Source organism: Electrophorus electricus, chromosome 6 (genome assembly GCF_013358815.1).
Source record: "Electrophorus electricus isolate fEleEle1 chromosome 6, fEleEle1.pri, whole genome shotgun sequence".
NCBI lineage: Eukaryota > Metazoa > Chordata > Actinopteri > Gymnotiformes > Gymnotidae > Electrophorus > Electrophorus electricus.
Window position 1 is genome coordinate 21,255,345 of NC_049540.1, and position 21,689 is coordinate 21,277,033.

Below are 21,689 nucleotides of genomic sequence, written 5' to 3' on the forward strand. Positions count from 1 at the left end.
CTGGCAGCTGTTGGTAGACAGAGCCCCCTCCGACCTCCTCGCGCGATCGCTCCGTTTCCCCTCGCTGTCCACGCATCTCAAGCTCCCAGCCCCCCACCCTCTACCGTAAGCGAGTCCCAGCTTGTCTCTCCCGGTCCTTTTCCCTGCTCACGTCTTGTTTGCGGTCTCAGCCGAAACCTCGCGGCTTGAGAGCTCAGGCCGACGGCTATGACCCCCGCCCTACACCCTTCTGCCCGCCCACACTCTTCGTCCCCCTGGCCGACCACCCCGCGCTCACCTGCGGTTGGCGCTCCGACGCCGCACCCCCGCGCTCTCCTCCGCCGGAGCGGCGCTTCTGTGCGCGTTTACGCGTTCACCCCAAACAGACTTGCCCGCATGTGATCGCAAACCTCGAGGGCTCGAAGGATGATCCGTAGGAGCCGCTGCCAGACCAGATAGCGCAGCTAACTGCAGAACATCGCATGGACACGCCGATAAAGTGATACGCCGCGTCCTGTCGGGCGTGTCCGTCAGTTAACTGCGGGCATAAGGTGCGTTATTGGTCCATTGATTTACCTGATCGCGGCACACGTACTAGGAAGGTTAAAGGGCTGGAGGTTTGGACGGCACCGCCCCACCCTGTGGCCTTCCTGGTCATCTGAGCATGCCACCTCCTCCTGAGTATATCCACCCTCCACCTCCACCTCCTGCTTAGCATATCCAGAGCAGCCAGTGGTCCCCACCTCAGCCCGGGAAATGCGAGAGGAGAGTGATAAGACAGAAGGGTGCGCGAGGGTGCGCGCGAAAGAGCAGAGCTGCAGGATATAGAGAAAATGGACAAAGAGAGAGAGAAACCCAGAATGACAGAAAGAAAAGGGATAAAGGAGAAAGGAGAGACAAAAAAACACAACAAAGTAAAGGATCAAAGAATCAGATTTCAATGGTAAAAATAAATGTAAAAACTGTAAAGGTAAAGCAGGTCTCCCATGTGGGTGACTAAAAAGAGCTCAGCCCCGCTTGGCAGCTGGCCAGGGGCAGTTCAAATAATCCCCTTGATGATCATATCCACGTCTGTCATTCCTCCACCTCACACCTCATCACCAGCCTGTCCCCCAACCATCAGTGAGCTTCCGCTCTTGTGGATCTGCGGCGGAGACAAGCCGTTCCTAAGCGTGGCTGGGAACGACAGCCAGCGATGCGGGCAGATGACGGACGCTTGTCCGAGGGCGGTGGTGAACATGCTACAGCTGCGGCGGGGAGAACTCGCAACATCTGCAGGGGGCTGGATCTCATTCCCACACCTGGAAACCCCGGAGCGAGCGCTAAGTCCAGATAACAGTGGGTGGCTGTGCGTCCAAACCCGGCCTTTGTGGCCCGGATACCTCAGCTCAGATTAGGAGCAGGAGATAGAGGATCATAACAGGGTGTGCATAAGGGCTTCCTTAAAAAAGGATCTCTATCAAGATGCGCCTGGGTGCCCCGATCTGCCGATTGCCACATTTCTGCTCCGACATGATGTCATTCCGTAAACACCCGCTATTCGACTGGGACAAAGGCGCCCCAGCGTCATAACATGAACGCAAATCTGGCATTTTCAGCAGAAGGTCCTTGCCCTGGTCCTGCTCCCTCTCTCTCTTCCAATTCCTACTGTTCTTCCCTCTTCCCTCTTCCCCTTTGTATCCTCTTTCCCTATTCCTATTCCGATTCTCTCTCTTTTCCTACTCCCTTTCCCTCTCCCTACTCTTCCTGCTGGGCTGTAGCACCTCGGCGTGATCAGAACGGTCTGGTTTCGCTTCAACACCTACGCAGTGACAGAAACCAGAAAATAAACGTGTGTGTAGAGGTCGTTCGGCCCGGTGAGGAGCTGCGAATCTTATGAGTCACGCTGCCAGTTCGCCCTCCCGTTCGGAAGAGGGTGTGTGTGTGTGTGTGTGTGTGTGTGTGTGTATGTGTGTGTGTGTGTGTGTGTGTGTGTGTGTGTGTGTGTGGGTGTGAGTGCAGGCAGGAGGGTCATGTTCCAGCAGGCCAGGCCACTCAGCACAATCCTTCACTCAGACAACTTCAAAGGCCATGTAACATCCAATGGGGGTGGGTGCGCAGTGGATTTACCTGTGTGTGTGTGTGTGTGTGTGTGTGTGTGTGTGGGTTGTGGGAGGTAGGGATGTGTCCAACAGTTACCCCATGGTGAGCGAATCTGTCAGTGGTAATGACTGTAGCACTGTAGCTCCGGGTGTGGGTCAGAGAACACCCTTCCCACACTGCCAGGCAAGACCGGGCTTGTTATCTTCTGGTACTTGTGTCTTTGGCACTGCATACATGTGTGCATGTGTCTGCGAGTGTGTGTCTGCGAGTGTGTGTGTGTGTGTGTGTGTGTGTGTGTGTAGTCAGTGACATGAAAAGCAAATTCACTGGAAGCAACAGTTCCCTTGTCTGTAGGTGTCACAAACAGAGGCAGTGCAGTTGGGCAGTGACGCACGGCGCGCTCCCGTCACACATACTAGATGTTTATGAGGCGGAGGCACCGAGGCAGGGCAATGGCAACTGGCAGCAACTCGGAAAATGGAAGGAAAGGTTATGATAAACAGAGGCGTTGTTACACACACACGAGGCTGTTACGGTGCAGAACCCAACACGCCAGAGGTCCCACGGTGTATGGGATCTCCTCCCTCACACATACACATGGTTTCTTCTCTCTCTCTCTCACACACACACACACACACACACACACACACACACTTGCTGACTCTCTCATTATTTTAACAAAACGACATCCAAACCGCGCGACTTTGTCCTCCATTAAGAAGCATCTGTTGTTTCTCAGCAGCTACTGCCCCCGGGCACTCGCGGCTGGGATCGGCAGGGTGGAGACGCTCGACATTAAAAGTAAATAAAAAGAATCTGGAGACACCTCCTTGCGAGTCGGGGGTCAGATTACCCCCGAACTGGCCCTCTTTCGCAGGCCCCAATTTTGCCTCTTAGGCCCCTCTCTCCCTTCCCACATACCGCCACCCCACCTCACCCCCCCAAGCCCCTACCCCCAACTCTTCCTCCCAGATGGAACAAGATAAGCACCCTGTCCTTCTCACCCTCCCTCCGGCGCTGCACGGAACCTGCACATCGTCACATGGACCGCCCTGAGACGCCGCTGCCGGTTCGCCAGCGTGGGAGTTTATCTTCACAGACCTAATGGTTTCAAACACCCGTCTGGTTGTTTAGACGGGCGAGCAGTTCTCGGGACGGGACGCTGGGGAGAGGGGCGGGGCCAAGCCCAAACCCGCCCACCGACAGGACGGGAAGGTGAAGGCTCGGGGTCGGCTGATGCCGCCGATAGTTAATCACAAAGCGGAGTGTAACGAGAACTGTGACTAATGTTGCCAAACAGAGCCAGGCAAAATCCAGCCAACCTCTCTGCTGAGAGTAGCAGGTCTGCAAACAATCACAGGTACTCTGGCACGCCAACAGGGACCCGTTCACATGGAACCCCCAACCCCCTCCGACAGGGGCCAGGGGCGGCCCACAGGCCGGAGCGAGTCCCTGTGTGGGCGTGTTGGAACAGCGGGGCTGGAGCAGCTGTCCTCTCAGACATGACCGACGTCTTGAGGCTTTGATGAAAGCCCCCTCTCTCAAGGTCAGCAGAGGCTCTCTCTCTCTCTCTATCACATGCATGCGCACACACACAGACACACAAACACACGGGCAACCATCCACCACCACTGCTAAAATCTCTGACACCACTGTCGGAGAGGGGGAGGAGACTCAGGTGTGCGTGCATGCGTGCGTGCGTGCGTGCGCACGGAGCAGGAGAGGCTCGCCCCGGTACTGCAGAGGAGCGCTCGTGTGACAGAACTGACTGAGCAAGCTCGCCGAAAGCATGAAAGGTGCACATTTGCGCATTCCGCAGGCAAACGGACGAACGTGCGAGAGTTTGGCTGCCGAGACTGTGTTCGCGAATGACTACTCCACACATGCACCCGCATATGTGCCCATGCCGTAACGCGCGGGTCCTCGATTCCATGGGTGAGAGTGAGCGCGTGCGTATCAGAGCTTAACGGCGAGCTGCTCTGGCGTGGACTCCGTTTCCGCAGAGCACAGCTGTCACCATGGAAACCATTCAGGAGAGAGGGAGGGGGAGAGAGAGGGAGAAAGTGAGGAAGAGAGAGAGAGAGAGAAAAGAGAGGGAGAAAGGGAATAAAAGCGAGAGAGAGATGTTGCAGTGGCACCACATGAAAACACCACGTCCATGAGGTAGAGCCTCAGCTCTGTCTGCAGGCTAACGTAATGCTGCTGCCTCCCAGCCGAGCCGACTCACACACACACACAGAGAGAGAGAGAGAGAGAGAGAGAGAGAGAGAGAGAGAGAGGAAAAAAGGCAGGAACCAGAGAACGAGGCTGACTTGCAGAGTGCACAGCGCTCAAGGCCTCCGTCAAGTTGCGATTCCATCACGTGTCCCATCTCACAGCTGTCAATCACGCACCTGTCACAGCCTGAAGCCCTTCCCCGCTGCCGCTCCCCCTCCCCCGCGGCTCTCGGCCTTCGGCTCTGCCCCCCCCCCCCCCCCCCACTCCCCCATGTAGGACTCCTGCAAGCATTCAACTCATTAGCTGATTAATGGGGCTATGTGGGGAGGGCTAGAGACGGGATGAGCCCTAACGCGGCGCTTGCCGGATGGCACAGACGTGCTCGTGATTCCTGAGGGGGGGACGGGCGCTCGAAGACGCATAGCAACACAACAGCCAATAGGGCACGAGCGGGCACTGGCAGCCCGATGAGTGCTTCCACGAATCTTTCCACGCGCCAGCTTCAAAAGCCTTCCGACGTCCGGATCCGCTCAGGGGTCGTTTGTGGTCTTCTGTACCGAGCCGGTGTTGAAATGCCCCTGCCCTGCCTTGTGTGTGAAAGCCTTAACACCTCCCTGTGAGCAGAGCGTCACAGAGGTGACCAGGGGGAGGAGCAAGCAGCCTGTCAGGAGAAACGGAGGTGACCCTGGCCCTGTGGCTGCCTTCGTCATGCTGTTGACAAACAAACACAACAAATGTGTGTCACGCTCCCTGTGCACAATGCAGTCCAGGGCCGGGCCACCTCCTACTGCTTGGGTTCCTGACCAGGCACTCCAACTCCCAAGAGCTGGGGAGGCGGAACGCGTGACTGATGCTGTTTCTCAACATTGGACTATAGTTCCCATTGGACTATATGCAGTACCTGTTGCTTATGACCCTAGCCTGTTTATGTTTATGTTATGAATCTAGACTGCTCTAATATTTTCACTAATCCCCTCGTTACCAATGTTCCTCCCCTCGCGTTTGAGCAGTCTTAGCAGAGTCACGACGCGGTTCGCGAGATGGAATAGCTACTTCCTGCTTGCCAAAGGACAGCAGAGAGGAGACTCCTCCGAGTCGCCCTGTGCCGTGGATTAGCGCGAAACATCATCGCGTTGAAAGTGCCAGTGCTTTGAAAGGTAAACAGACGAGCCCGACGTGAGTCAAAACCAGCCACACATACTCGGCCCCCGCCGTCAGTCGGTTAGTCAGGCCAGAACCGCGTGACGCAGCCTGGGTGAGCTCAGCCCGTCACACTGCAGATACTGGCAGGAGAAGATCTGCTCCATCTCTCTCTCTCTCTCTCTCTCTCTCTCTCTCTCCCACTTTCAGATGAACAGACAAACACACTCCCACACGCTCTCATACAGTTTAACAAACACGCGCCCACGTAGTCTTCGCCAGTTTAAGGCAAACACATGCACATGGTGTCAGACGCTCGAGTGTGGGCTATCACGGAGCGGCCTGCCTTGCTCACCAACTGCCACAGCTGCTGGTGTACGCGCGGCCTTTTCGGCTAACGAGCACACCCACCTGCGGGCCCGACCAGTCACTGGGGGTCCCGCGCACGCCGGGCCGCTGGGGGGGGTACTGTGGCAGGATCTTCTGACAGGCAGGCTGATTGCAAATGTAAACGCTGGCAACGAAGGAGCAGGCCGGCGCTTATTGAAGGCGGGCGGTGTGGGCACACACACCCTGCACACCCCCCAATCCTCCAATCAGGATCGCATTCCTAGCGCACTCACAGCTTTGCCGTTATCTTGAGAATGTACTCAGAGCTCGGCACAAACATGTCACACTGAGGAAGCTCCCAGTCTGCATATACACACACACACACACACACACACACACATTCACACACACACACACACACACACACACATACATCCCTCCACCAGTCATTTGCATGCGTGTTTTCGCTTGGAACCGAGGAGTGGTGTCTTATCGAGGGCCCTGCTTATCACGCCATTTGTTTTGCAATGATGCAGAGCCTTCCCGAACAACAGCGGCTCTGGCCTGTCTGGCTGGCTGGCCTGAAGGCCAGACCTCTGGAGACCTGGTGGGGGTGTCTGTTCTATCAAAGTGGTTTCCAGATAAAACTGGAGTGAAGATGGGGGGGGGGAAATCGAGTGCGTGGCCTCTCCACACGGGTGTCAAAACAGCCCCCGCGAGCCCCATGAGGCCCGGGCAGGAAGCCCCGGGTGAGTCTGGGCTGCCTCCGAGCTCAGCGGCCTGTGATACACTCACTACGCTCATGCCGCTGCAGCGCCCGCTCACGCCATGAGGAAATCCACCAGGTAGCGGTTGCCACGAGGCCATGAAGAGAAGATCGTCTGGGTCTGGGTCAGGACACATTAAACACCACAAAAAATTGACAAAGCTGATGGTTTGCACAGTGTCCCACAGCAGTAGCAGCAAGTGACCTTGTATATAATGAAAAAAACCTGCCGTACGCTATTAATCAGATCGATACTCTCATCCACTTGATTATATATATATATTACTGAGGCAATGGACAGAGAGTTTCATGTTGTTGTTCAACGCACGCGTTCACACTAAAAGAACAAAAATCACGCAAGCACATAATTACAGGCCTGCCGGCCTCTGTGATCACAAAGGCAGTGCTTAAAGTAACAGGAATGCTCCAGAAAGAACACATCACCAGTCAGGTGACAGGTAATTAGAGCCTGTTCCTTACACAGGGCCTCTGTTAACTCGGTAACGGGAGAAAAAAAAGATGGAAAAGGGAGGAAACATAAAATTAAGTCAAATAAAATATGGAATACATGCTACAATAGCCATGGTAGGTGACGAATGTTCCCAGCGGTGATGCACCAGCCTTAACTGGCGTGCATTAAGCGAGAGCACAATAGTGTCTGTGACTGGTCTGGATTGAGGAGGTAAAGAGATACAGTGAGACCTGCTGGCCTGCAGACCACGCCCACAACCTTGGATTCTCCTATAACCACGCCCTAAAGCATGGCTCCTCCCACTGCTTGAGACCACACCCGTGACCTTGACTTGCTTCCTCCTGTGCAACAGAATGCACAGTTTGCATTCTACAGGATCCAGAGAGCAACTATAATAGCAAAATACAGACACGCCTAATGTATTTACGGGGGGGTCAGATGAGAGACAGGGCTGGTGAATAACACACATTTTCAAGAATAAGCTCATGTTTTGTTTTGCATGCCTTGATATATCACTTTAGGAGTAAACTTTCTAGGAGTGAATTTTCTCTTTCACAGCAGCAAAGCAAAGCTAGCAAGGACTTAGTGATTCATTTATGTCTACGTTCCTGTACAAATGGGATTTTGTTGCAGTACTGAGTATTGGAAGCTAAGTTTGTTATCGCTGTCCAAACGACATTAGGCTGCCCACCAAAAGAAGACACACAGTTTATTCAGGCTTATTCCCAAACAGAAGAGAATGGAATCTCCTTTAAAACTCTTATGTCATGGCACAAACCATTCACACCTTTAGAGAGGCATTTTTAGTATCAGCAATTATGGAATACAACATAAATAATAAAATATTCTGGCAGGAAAACATCTTGGAATGCAACGCCCGCAGAAACACACTGGAGAATACGGGTTTGCCCGTATGATCTGACCAAATATTTACAGGAATTAGTATGAGTGAGAAAGATGCTGTTGGATTATGGTGGTAATGAAGCTGTTGAGGAAGAGAAGAGAGCCACTCACCCCTGCCACCACCCCTAACCTTAACTCTCATAACTTTGCACACAAACTGGGTCATGCAAATAGTTAAGAATTCCCAGTCCACCAATTTTAGGCCACGACTCTATTACGTATTGTAATCTGCCATTAAGCATTAAAATGACAAAGACACTCCATCGCAATTTTCGCATTTCCAGAAAGATATTCTTATATTCTGGAAACTGATCTGCTTGGGTCGCTTAGCTGCCATTACAAATTACAGTGAAACAGTGAAACAGTGCTCTGGCCTTTCACTCCAACTTACAGATTTTGCATGTTTATTACACGTCAGACAAGATATAACACGAAATTATTAGCTAAAACCTTACAGTCCTTGCACACAGGAACACTGACTCGATGAAATTCCCCTGTTCAAAACACAAAAGCAGCACCAGTCATCCTTCCACCTCGGCTTCAGGCTAGCCAGTGTGCTGCACACGCACATCTACAGACACACACACACGCACACACATCATCTCCTCAAACTCCCTGCTCTCTATCTATCAACAAAAACATGAGAGGGGGACCAGGGCGGAAGAAGCATCCGTTTGCCAGAGCAGATAGACGTGCTCCTGCATCCAGGCTGCTTCTAATGACCTCACTTTAATACCCACAACCCTGAAAGCAGGTCATGAAAGTACACCTCCACACACACGCTCTGCGTTCTTGGCCACGGTCGCCCCGATCCTGGATGGTGCTCGGCAGAGAGGCAACTGATTGGTTTTTGCTTTTCCATTCAGTAGAATGTGGTGGTTGGGGGGGTGGGGATTGCCTCTCCACAGAAACCCCGAGGTGTGTAAGTGGGGAAAAACCAATCCAGCAGCGGCAACGCAGCCGGAGCGTGTTTGAAAACGCGGAGGAAAGGTAAATTAGCCTGTACGCATCACTGCGTGGTCTGGCAGCTCGTCCATCACCCCGCCCCCGGCGCTGTTCTGGGAGCAGGTCCAGCAACGTCCTCGGAGCACGCAAGCACACACGCTCCCTCACTCTCACACATCCCTCCATCGCCCCTCGCCCCTCGCCATCACGCGCAATCCCAGTGGCGCTGGACCGAGAGAGGAGGAGGAGGAGGGATGGACAAGGAGAAGGAAGAATGACAGGGAAAGGAGCAGTGAACTTGGAAGGAGAGACAGCAACAGGAAACTGCCAGGAGAAAGGGAGAGAGCAGGGAAACTGTACGAAACCTTCCAAAACAACACACGATAAGGGCACCTAGGGAATATGAGCATTGTGGTGACATGCCGGGACTGGAAAATCCGGGGAAAGCACGCTGCCGTTTCTGTAGCAGAGGCCAAAAGACCTTGCAGGCCATCCAAGTAATTAGATTAGCAGCACTGTAGGAGCAGATTCCGAGCCACACGACGCTGAGAGGCTCTCCAACCAGCATATGGAGCAGAAGCAGAACAGAACCCTGGCGAGCATGTATGACGTCTAACGCAATGGGTCAGTGGAGCTCGGCGAGGAGCGGAGGGGCGACAGAGGAGTTCAGGCTGCCCACCTTCGACTGCAAGCTAAAGCAAAGCCATTCATTCTTCTTTAAGCCCTTTCATGTTAAGACACACATCAGTCCACACCTACAACATACCCGAGTAAACAAACACGGCTCGGGGATGTGGATGGTGTGTGTGGGGGGGAACATGGCTGGACACGTCGCAGCAGGAGTGCTGGCAGACCCTCTTTCAAGCGCTGTCACTCCACGGGAATTAAAAATACATCATGTCCTCCCTTGGTCCCTTCAGTTGCGCAACCTTTACATTCGCCCGGCTCCTGTCACGGATGCTGCTGGCCTTTTCCCGACCCCAAACACACTAACCGTCTCATCGCGCAGGTGCACGTTTCGGAGCCACCCTGGCCACACAAGTGCATAAACAGAATGGAACGACTGACGCCACACATTTGTAATGGCGCGCAGAATAAACTGGCTAGCATGCTTGCACATGCATGTTGCGAGAGCACAATAATATCCAGTTTCAGATGCAAACTAGAGGCCCAATCGATTTTAATAATAGTGGAAATGCACATCCTTCTATTCACTAACCTACAGAGACAAATGTTTTATTTCAAATCATGAATAACTGACTTGAATAGTTGGACATAGTTTACATTGTCTAGAATGTTTGAGTTCCTAAAGCAAATCAAGATTTCTAATCACTAACAGCTTGACAGTCACAGACACTGCAAAGGGTTATATGTCAAAACGAACACAGCCCAAATTTTACAATGATATATTTTAAAGAATGAAACGCTCTCTCAGAGGGAAGCCCTGTGCAGAATTTAGACATCAGACTGCTGGAGGAGACAATAATGAGCTGTCTTTTAGTCTCTTCTCTACATCTGGATGGGTTTATCTCTGAAGAAAACCAACATGGCTGGCTGGCAAATATTTAACATGATAGCGTTTGTTCTTCTTGAAGGACTGTCCAATTTTCCACCAAGAACTGTTCGAAACGTGTGTAGCAGGATTATGAAGGACTGAAACATGTCTGAGAAGAAACAGCAGCTAAACTTAACAGAGCTAAACAAAGTTTCTGATTTATCTCCTTATTGCCTGTTTTTTTATTCATTTATTTACTTGCCATATGTTGTTACCTCCACATACAGAGTACTTCAACTCGCAGAATGCCAGAGGTCGATGATTCTACCCATAACCTGACTACAGTATTATGTAAAAAAAACCTTCTACTAAGGAATGTGTAACATTATTAGTGTCTCTAGTTTGCCAGGGCTGTTTTGAGAAAATCCTAGCTACAAAATAAAAGCTTTTCAACTAGCTGAGGAACGAATCCTTGTCTTTACACTGTTTTTGTATAATTATTGCAGAGCTCCTTAGCTCTCAGAACTACAATAATGCTGGGATCGCGTTGAGACTTAAGAGATCCATTTTATTTAATGCGTATAAAAGAACACGCATAAAAAGGCTGTGCCTGTAACAGAGGCTAGAAGTGTGCTATGGTCTTTGCTGAGGGAGCAAGCGAGTGAGAATAACTGAGAGTAGAGCGCTGGGGTCAGGGTCATGGAGTGCAGTGCCCACCAGCGGTGTGCGCAGCTGCAGGTGGCGGTGATGCTTGTGGTGGCCGAGGCGGTGGGCAGCGGGTGGTGTGAGGCAGGCGGCTCAGCGGCAGATGCCGTGCTGCAGAGCGCAGAGCCTCTCCGATGAATAGTTGATGAGGAGCATCCCAGCAAGAAGCAGACGAGTGAATCTATTCATTCAGCTGCCACGCTACTTCCACACCTTCCCTCTTCTCCTCCTTTCTCTCGCAGACTCCAGCCGCTCCTCCGCTGCGACTCGGAGCCTGGCTCTTTCCTAGGCCGCAAAGGTGGACTCCAGTGGGAAGGCCGGCCGTTCGAACGCGCGAGACGGCGGGAGAGATGTGCTGGAGGACCCCCGACTGCGCTGTGATCTGAGAAATCCTCCCCGCGAAGAGGATTCGAGAGCGTCGAAGCCACAGCCACCATTCCAAGAAGTAATCAATCCGGTATGAGCCGGAGTATCGGTTTCTCCGCGAGAATATGGAACAAGCGAGTACAGAGTAGCAGGAAATAACTGAAAAGCGCATTGCGAAACCGAGAATAAGGGTCAAAATAAGCCACAGGGAAGAACCTTCCTACAGCTACTCTGCCTGCAACAATATATTGGAGGTATAGTTTGGCCGGGAGTGATTAAAATAGAGATTTCGCAGAGGGAAATTAAGAATTTTTCAGCCACTTGTTGTCCCTTGGAATTTGTTCAGTCAGCCAGAGGGGGAACAGAAAACATGGATATCTAGAGCAAACAGGAAAGATTAACATGCAATTCTGCTCTCAACACCACCCCCTCAGCCTCCCGGCCAAGCACTTCCATAGTCTGCCAGTTTCCTGCAACGGCCAGAGTATTTTAAGAGGAAAGGGTTGTAAGCTGAGTTAAAGCTAATATTTGCCAGATTTTCTTATTCATGCTTTCCACTATCACAATTTTACTTGAGATTTATAGTTCTTTGGTCTAACATGGCTCGATTACAGCTTGTTTAACAAAATTGCTGTCTGGTTCATGGAGCCGGGAATGCTGAACACACTCTCAACGGTGTTCCGAAGGGCCAGCCTGGCAGACCCGAGGCTCCGGGCGGACCCTTGCCAGTTCCAGACCTGGCTCTGATGGCCATCACTCACCCAGCTAAGAACCCGGCCTTCTCCACGTCTCCAATTTTGAGAATGTCGTCGTAACACAAACGCCCTCGGAGCAGAAAACCCAGAGCGTATGTGCGCCGCTGCCGTTTGCTCTGTAGCCACACTTCCAAACACGTTCCCACTGGGGATTAGAAAATCTGAAACTCATGTAGTGCTCTTTTACTGTGTGCAGTCTGAATGGGTTTAAATGATAGGGTTGGCGAGAGCAACACTGTCACTCTATTTCATCAGGGTTCACGCAGGCTCTCTCTCTCTCTCTCTCTCTCTCTCTCTCTCTCTCTCTCTCGCTCTCTCTCTCTCTCTCTCTCTCTCTCTTTTTTTGGAATGTTTTTGGGCCAGACAAAATCCTGTTCACATACTGCCTCTGTGTGGTCAGTGTGATGCATTCACCTGCTACTTAACACAGGCATGATCAGAAACTATATGTACCACGAAAAGCCTGGAGTTCAAATGAAAGACAAAGCAGAATCGTTATTACAATACTGTCACCTAGCAAAAGGCATTAGTAACAGGGCAAACAGTCCGGCCTCTGATCCAGTCTTCTAAAGTATCAGGGCAAACTAACATTATTCTGCAACTCTGCCAAACACTAATCAGCGATGAGAGTTTTCCATACAGAGAATTCCCAGTATTTCTTTACATTAAAATAAAGCCATCTTGGATTACCTTTAGCCCGTTTTAGTGATGTCTCAATCTGATGTACAGATTCTTAGAAAGAGCTCACGAATTCAAAGCTTCCCACACTGACAAATTCCACAAATGCATACATATAAGTGTTGTGTCATAACTGTATGTTACTTTAAAAAAAATTAAAAAAAACCTCTCACCACTGCTTTAATGAAAGGTAATATATGTCTCACACAGCCAGAGTGCGTGCACCCGAAGGTCCCTCCGCAAACCCCCACAGCCACTGCCGAAAATGTACAGCGTGTCAATGACAACGCATTTTGCAGGCTTGTCTCGGCGTAGCCTGTAAACCCTTATGGCCTCGCATAGTTTGCTCCCTGCCCGCAAGCACACAACCAGCGCACAACTCATCACATTTATTACACAACTGACCGACAAGAGCTTTGTGCTTTTGTAATTCACCAAGGGCATTTACCCATAGAGGCCCTGAAACGGCTGAATCTATCCCTGATCTTTGCTTAAACCAGCAGACGGCTCCGAATCCCACAGTAGGAGGAGGCGTTTCAGCCACTATTATCCAGCTGAGCCTTCATTTAACTTTGATTTTGGTGATTAATGGGCCTGACTGACAGTGACGAACCATTACAGAAGAACAGAGAAGGCCGTATATTGCCGAGCTGCCTCAGTTCCAAAATTGTTGGCCTAATTCAATCGTGCCTTTTCATAACGCCGATCCTCAATCCGGCCACCAGAAAGAGCCCATCACAATAATGACAATACAGGCGAGATCCGCTTTCTCTCCCATCACTTTGCTCCCTGGCTCCACTCGGAGTGAAATACCACTGCTAACCAGAGAGATACTGCCTGCAGCTCAGAGTGAAGATCGTCGCCCTTTTTGCGCAACATCCGCAGGTTTCAGCATCCCCTGCGCGGGGACCTTCTCCGGCTCCTTTAGATCAGTGTGACTCAGGGAGCGCAAATGTTTTAACCTCTTATGGCACAGGCTTATTATTTGGTTATTAATCTTGTGGCATGCTGTGCGGGAATTACAGTGAATTGCTCAGTCACCGCATTAAAACCAAAGGTGTGTGGTTACGATTTCAGAGTCTAGAGCCGCTGTCTAGTGCGTGAGGTGGAGGGGCTTTTATTTCAGGGAAGCCCATAAGGCTGATTGCTCAGCAACGGAGTCGGAAGCTGTTCTGCTCCAAAACGTCTCTTCATTGTGTGCGCTAGTTATCGAGGTGAGAAATGCCATGGACTACTGCGGTAATCATCATGATTCATAGATTTGGAGAAGCGGAAGTCACTGCCGATATCCAAACGAAAACAACTTTATTGCTGACTGAAATGACTTCCGCGGCGTTTGGAAACAAAAATTATGCAATTAATAACAATTTCTGTTACTGCTGCATGCATTTGTGTGCATACATGGTGTGTGTGTGTGTGTGTGTGTGTGTGTGTGTGTGTGTGTGTGTGTAAGTTGAACAGTCTGTGCAGAGTGCTGAGGCCTATGGAGTGTGAGCTTTTAAAACTGCGCTCGGCCAGAGCACATGCAAGAAGTGCTGACTAGAAAATCAATGCCCGCAATTCAAACGTGACACAGTGTTTAAACGCAAAAACAATCACAGCTCAGTGGGTAAGAAAGCAAATGTTACAGGCTCACGTATCTCAGTCTCAGTAGACCTGCTGCCCACTTACACCTGGTGACAGAGGACGTTTCACGTCATGAGACTAATTTGCTGCCACCGCTACGAGACCTGAGAGTGTAATTGCGGAAAGCGAATTACAATAACCTACTTTTAATCAGACACTTAACAATCAAACCAACAGCTCCTTAAATGACTGTTTACCTTCACCTCAGCTAGCGGCATGGTGAATAAATCTCTCTGTGGAACAGCGAAGGTCACTGTTATATAGATCTTGCTTTTCCTCCATGGCTTGTAGACTGCGTACGCTCACATGGGCATCAGATTTTGTTAAATGAAGACCTAACTGGATAGCTCTGACTACAACCACAAAGAGGCCCAAAATGACCTCATTCAGACTTAGCCCCAGAAAACATAATGGTGATTAAATGTTAAACAATAATTACTCATAATGTACTTTATACCACATAAAATGTTTTGTTCAGGCCTGGAGCAATAAAGGAAGCACGTGCGATACAGTTTAAGAATGACCTAACTTGGCATCTCACTCATCCTCGGCACAATTATGATGAAGTAAAAGCAGTGATGGTTATATAACACGTCGCTCGGAATAATATACTTGTTTGTAAGTTTCGGAAGGTTATTCACCAGGTCGCAATGAGAGTCGGCCATAGTGTAGATTTGATTAGGTCCGGCCACAACACCTAGCTTCTGCTCAGCCCTGCTGCGCAATACGCTGGCATGGTGCACTCGCAGGTTGTGAAGACAGCAGGACGCCTGATGGCTGGGTTGGAGTGTGAGCACAAGGCTGAGAGAGAGAGAGAGAGAGAGAGAGAGAGAGAGAGAGAGAGAGAGAGAGAGAGAGAGTGGGAGAGAGAGAGTGAGAGAGAGAGCGGGAGAGAGAGAGAGAGTGGGGGAGAGAGCGGGAGAGAGAGAGAGAGAGTGAGAGAGAGAGAGTGGGGGAGAGAGAGCGGGAGAGAGAGAGAGAGTGGGGGAGAGAGCGGGAGAGAGAGAGAGAGAGTGAGAGAGAGAGAGTGGGGGAGAGAGAGCGAGAGAGAGAGAGAGAGCAAAAGACGAAAGGTGAATGAGAGAGAGAGAGGGAGGGGCTAGGGTGAGAAGGAGCACAGGTGCACAGGCCTGTGAAGGGGAAAGCTGAGCTAGCAGTACGTCGACAGCAAGAGAAAGTGCAGCACATCTTCACACCGTGCAAAATGGCCCCCCTGCTCAAAGACTGGCCAGAACGCCCTTTTTCTGTACAATATCCAAAGGAGTCCAAATAGGCAACAGGTTTCACTCAAAAAGTATATTTATCTCAAAAAAATGAAATATTATACACATAATGAACATGCTGGGAGGTCAGATAAGTGTCACGTGGCATAAAATCACTTCAGTGCTACCTTTGGTCTTAATGGCCCAAAACTCCACTATCACATTATTAGACATTGCTCTGAATATTGCATGATACATAATAACCTATAAGTACTGCTAAACTGCCAAATGTAAGCCAACTAGATTCTGAAAATATGCCTAAAATACCTAAAAATACACAATAGATTTCATCATTATATCCAGTGTACCATTCGGATAATTCACTTGCACATCACTAAGACTGACATCATAAAATTGTAAAAGACATATCTTGCTCTAGTGGCATTCTATAAACTAAAACATACTGAGACGCCCACTAACACACTTTGTTGCTTCCACAGACATTAGCATACAGTGATTAGATGTGGGTATCCACGCACGTCCCTGAGTGTGTCCAGAGCCTCTTCCTGTGTCCTGTCCTGTCGTGCATCTCATGTCAGCCTGCTGGCATATGGAAGGGCACAGAGACAGCCCCACAGGGCTGGAACAGAACGTATGAATCCATATCCAGGGGAGCTGGGTGAACACAAACACCGGTCATCACGCCTGAGCAGGATCAATACAAAGCCTCAATTGGGTATTCCACTGCCGGTGGGCGGGTCCCCACCGGGTCCCCACCCCAGTCCAGGGAGGGTCAGGGCGTAGCAGACTGATGCAGACGCAGGACATCGATGCTCGTGCTGGGTAAGATGCTGTGATGTCTGATGGTGGCTAACCCCGCAACTGCTGTAGAATCATGTTGGAAATGTACAGGTCATCACTAATTAATCATTCAGGAGTCTATCTGAAGAGCCAAACCAGAGCCAGGACAGCTCTATATGCCAGAGCAGCTATATGGAATCTTTCCTTTAAATGTCCTTAAATGACCTGGCAAGACTGCACTCCTTCAAGTCTGAAATGTTTTTACCTGTGGTGAAAAGTCAGTGGAATGTCACCAAGAAAAACCCTCCTTAATCAACCATAACCTTTAATTAAGTGTGTTATAGTTTCATAAAAATGATATAGCTGTTATTCAGGATTCGCTAGTGTCCTGCCTAGGAAACACTTGCAGAGTGTAGGGTCGTTTGTCTAATGGGAAGATGTGTGCGGAAGCTGCGGAGAGATTTTCTTTTCCAAAAGCCATGCAAAAGTGATACACGCAAGATGGTAGGACAGACAGACAGACAGATAGACAGATAGATAGATAGATAGATAGATAGATAGATAGATAGATAGATAGATAGATAGATAGATAGATAGATAGATAGATAGATAGATAGATAGATAGATAGATAGATAGATAGATAGATAGATAGATAGATATAGTTTAATTATATAGCACCTTTCAGAGACTCAAGGTAACTTTACAATGGCAAAGATGGAGAAAGAAAAAAACATTAATTGACACAATCAACCCTTTAAATAACAAACACGAATAGGAAGAGAATTATGAGATTATAGTTTCATAAAAGTTTCATAAAACTTCTACGACTGTTATATATATATATATATATATATATATATATATATATATATATATATATATATATATATATAGCGATATATATATAGCGAGAGAGAGAGAGAGAGAGAGAGAGAGAGAGAGAGAGAGAAAGAGAAAGAGAGAGGGGGAGAGTAAAGATTGCAGGAAAGTACACAAGGTTTCCATAGGTCCTTCGTCTGCTGTGCAAGCAAAGTGCTTCATCATTTCGCTTGCACAGCTGATGAAGGATTTCTGTCTAAAACATCCTGTTTCTCTGGAAATCTTGTATACTTCACCCCAATTTTGACTATCTCTACAAGTTTGGAGCGGCAAGCTCAAATGTGTTTTTCCTGCAATGAGAAAGACACTGACAGAAGTGTCTCCCAGGCACCTGTCATCACAATTTCATGGGATTTAACAGTAATTAGTTCCACATACAGCCTGCTCCCTCATGTAAACCTGTTAAAAGATATGTAAAAGGCTCACTGTCCTATGGCATCTTTATAAGGTAAAAATAAATAATACCAGGGCGGATAAGTCCTACCCGAAGTGAATGTCAGCCAACAGCATTTACTCTTGTCTGAGTCATGAAGTTATGCCAGAGAGGTCTTGCAGATCAGTAACATTCTGCCATGGGCGAAATTCCAGAGTGTCACCACTACACAGCTGTGATCTCCAAGACGTTGGTAAAAGGGGAAGAAGGACACCATGAAAGAGAGACTCTATAGGCATCATTCAGAGCTGTTCCTCTTCTAGCAGCATTTGATTATAATAGGGAGAGACCAACATCACACTTTAATGAAATATATTCTGACACACATGCATACTGACATAATGAGAGCAGTCTCTCTCTCTCTCTCTCTCTCTCTCTCTCTCTCTCCATCTCCCTGTCTATGAGAGAGAGAGAGAAAGAGAGAGAGAAAGAGAGAGAGAGAGAGAAAGAGAGAGAGAGAGAGAGAGAAAGAGAGAGAGAGAGTAATGGTTAGTTATCAAATTTAAATGGGACAAATGGAACACCTCCCTCCCCCACTCCTCACTCCAAATCCATGAGAGGAGAAATGGGCATCTGCTCTCTGAGGGGTTCTTTGAGGAGATGACACATTGGAAACTACCTGCATCTACTACCTTTCAGCCTGGGTTGGGGCTGTAGGAAGCAAAAAGATTTTGAAATGATCCAGAAAGAAAAAATGATCCAGAAAATCTGGACCAGCAGGCAGACATGACATGGTCGGCATACGCGCAAATTAGTGAAAAGTTCCTGTCCTCGTGCAAGAGTCCATGAATCTTGCTCTGCATCCCTTCTGCTCGGACATAGGACCACCTCCAGCAGTGCGGGAGGAGCGTTAGGGGGCTTTGTCTTATACCTCGACAAATTTGCAAAAATAAAAAATAAAACATTTAAGTTAAACAAAATATAACCAAAAATTCAAACCCAAATGTTACTAGCTGTAAATTGCACATTAACACAGACGCACAAATATAAAAACGAGTCTATACAGCCGCATCACACCGGTTTCAATATTGGAAAGTAAATGTAAGGTGCACTTTTGTTTTGTTTTCATCCTTTGTCGCGATGAACTCGTTAAACGGGTAAGTTTTTATAGGACGACGGTAATTTTACCATGGTGCGAGTAGCAACTTGTGACCGAAGCCGGATAACAGAAACTGCAAAGTCATCTATAGAAGAGGCCTGTAAAATAATCCACAATCAGTATATACTTAATTTTCTCGTTGGCCTACGCTTAAACCTGAGTTGCACATTAGCCATGAAATAAAGCCATGGCACGAGCCGAACTATTTAGTTTATAAGATTGCACACTAACATAAAAAAAACTCGAAATATATGGTATTTTGTCTCCTTTTGGGTATCATTTCCATTATGTATTTCAGTCAATTAAAAGAAGAAACACCCGCGCATTACAGTACCCTGGACAGCGAAAACCTGGAGCACAACGAACGCCCACACTTACTATCCTAGAGTCCTGTAGGACCAAGTCCAAAAACTCCTCTCTGCAGAGGATCTGGGCGACCATATGGCCAGATGATATCACTGCAATGGGGATAAATGCAGTTGTTTTTCGGCAGCCGAAAAACTTTAAAGGAGGAATGCCACAGGAAAAGCTACTGAGTCGACAGCATGCCTGGTACACATCATTGCCACCAACGCGGAAGTAACGACATCTAGGAGTTGGTAGTAGAGCCCGTGGCACTTTCTGAATAGGAACCCGCTCTCCGCGACTCACGAGATCACCTTCACTGTTAAAAGACTGCACCGATGTGTTATTGTCTGCTATTTTATTTTCTGACGGTGAGTTGTGAAAGGCTTCCCGTCCCTGTACAGTTTTCGGACGGTAGCACTTTCTGCTAGGCGACCCACGGAGAAGATCTTCAAATCTTTACTTGTGTCATGTCAAGGTGTTGTTCATTGCAAGTACATCGCATGAACCTAAATTATTTTAAACTATCCTTCAGTTATAATAATTCTTTTTCTTTTTTCTGTATTTTTTAAATCTACGCACATACAACCTGTAATTGATCATAGGCCTAACAAACTGATAGTTGTGCCAAATGAAATCCAGAATTCTAAATTAAATGTAAAAAGTAATTTCGCAAGGCACATACATACAGCACACATATTAGCAACATGCGCGTGTGTATGGGCACAGTGTGTAGTCTATACCGTATGTGTGTATATCTGATAATACTAAGAAAACCTTTAACCGTTTTATTCCCGTTCAGTAGGGCTGCAGAGACGCCCCAGCATCCATTTGCTATATACGCACAATATTTTGATGTTGTTCATTCCACACATAACGACACAAGGCACATGGGCAGGGATAAAACCGAAACCAATTGCGAATGTATATTTCATGTATTTGCAAGCGTCCGTCATGGCATAGGTCGAGAATAAACTTACCGCAGTCTTCACACAAGATCCTCCCAACATCTTTTTTTAGATTCTTCCCACTTGCATCAAGGGGAGCGAACGATGCCTTGAAAACCAAGGGCTCGTCGGTGGGGTCCATGAAAAAAATGTACTTGTGGTTCTTTATCACTTTGGCGCACGGAGTCTCCGAGCCAAATTCCCCGACAGTGACGAGCTGCTCCCGTTCCAGACCCCCGCTGTTCCGTGGCCACACGTCCAGGACTTTCACATTCACACTGTACGGCTCCGCTGAGATGTTCTGAGGCGCGGATTGCACCTTGCCCTCGATCACAACGGCGGATTTGTAAACCCGGTCCTGCAGGGAATTCAAACTCGGGGAGTAGCAGGCGAAGGAGACCCCGATGACCAGCATGGAGAAATGTACTGACTCAAGCCTCATGCCGCCTGCTTTGGCTCGGTGGTCGCTGGTCGCGTTGCGGCAGGGCTCTCTGGGCTGCGGGGCGATGGCGGTGGAGCTCGGTTGAAGAAAGAGACTGCAAACAGGCTCCAGTAGCACGGCAGCGCGGCAGACCTTGCGTAAGTGTCCATGCCATCGGGATCCGCTGCTTTTTTCCCGATAATTTTGCAATGGGGAAACACCAGCTAGAAACCGGAAACAGCGTAATGAGGCTGGATTAAAAATCTCCTAACTGCGTTCTTATGAAACACATTCTAGAATTCAGGCAGATTAGCGGGTTTCGCCCTCCTCCATTGAAGCTGCACAGCAGTAGCAGGTACCCGCAAGACGCCGCCAGGCTATCTCTGCCCAAAAATGCAGTGGTGAGCGCCCTTCTCGGCACCGATGGCTCAATTACTCACTGCAGAAAGAATTTTGAAATGCTGCAGTACACGTTTAGTTTTGTTGTCCGGTGAATTTAAAACCATGAAATCCACTTTCCTAGCAACAAAGCCCAGAGTATAACGCCTCCAGCTGTAAACTGTTGCCGTCTTCCTCCTGCCCCGTTTCAATCCGCCTCTCCTGTTTGCAGGGACAGACCGAGGATAATGGGCAGCAAGACCCCCCGCACGAACACATTCACTGCTGGGGCATTGAACGAACACCGATGCACCGGTGTATGTGTCTTTAATCTCCAATACCCCGTACAACACTGTCAATCCATGATCGCTCCCGTCACAAATCCATGTCGAAAAGAAAAGAAAACACAAAATGTCCGATGTTCGAGAATAATGTCCACCCCCCCCCCCCACCCCCTAATATTCTATCTGCTTGTAGATACGCACTGACACAATCGTTTCCAGCCGTTTGCGGGTTTAGGGTGCGATGACTAACGTCGCGAACGCGTCTTAGCGTCTCTGATTCTTCAACAGGCAGTTTTGAATGAGTTTTGCGTATCATTCCATTACTAAACCATGCCCTGCATTCGAGTCACATTCGCTGCTTTGCTTCAGGAAAAAAAAACAACAAAAAAAGATTGTCAGGTGCTGCATCAAATCCATAGATTTGACACTCGTGACATCGC

At 48.9% G+C, this 21,689-nt stretch overlaps 2 protein-coding genes across 2 annotated transcripts in view; one reads left to right on the forward strand and one right to left on the reverse strand.

The window, feature by feature from the left end:
• nrg2a (neuregulin 2a) overlaps nucleotides 1–20,693 on the reverse strand; it is a 62,155-nt gene extending 41,462 nt beyond the window's left edge. Inside the window, 1 exon segment of the mRNA XM_035526994.1 lies at nucleotides 20,200–20,693. Coding sequence (XP_035382887.1) covers nucleotides 20,200–20,608 — 409 coding nt within the window. The 5' untranslated portion in view covers nucleotides 20,609–20,693.
• A 4-nt stretch (nucleotides 20,694–20,697) lies between these two features.
• Nucleotides 20,698–21,689, forward strand: part of puraa (purine-rich element binding protein Aa) — an 8,079-nt gene continuing 7,087 nt past the window's right edge. The window contains exon 1 of the mRNA XM_027022678.2: nucleotides 20,698–20,745. The gene's annotated coding sequence lies outside the window, so the exon portion shown is untranslated. The remainder of the gene's footprint in view (nucleotides 20,746–21,689) is intronic.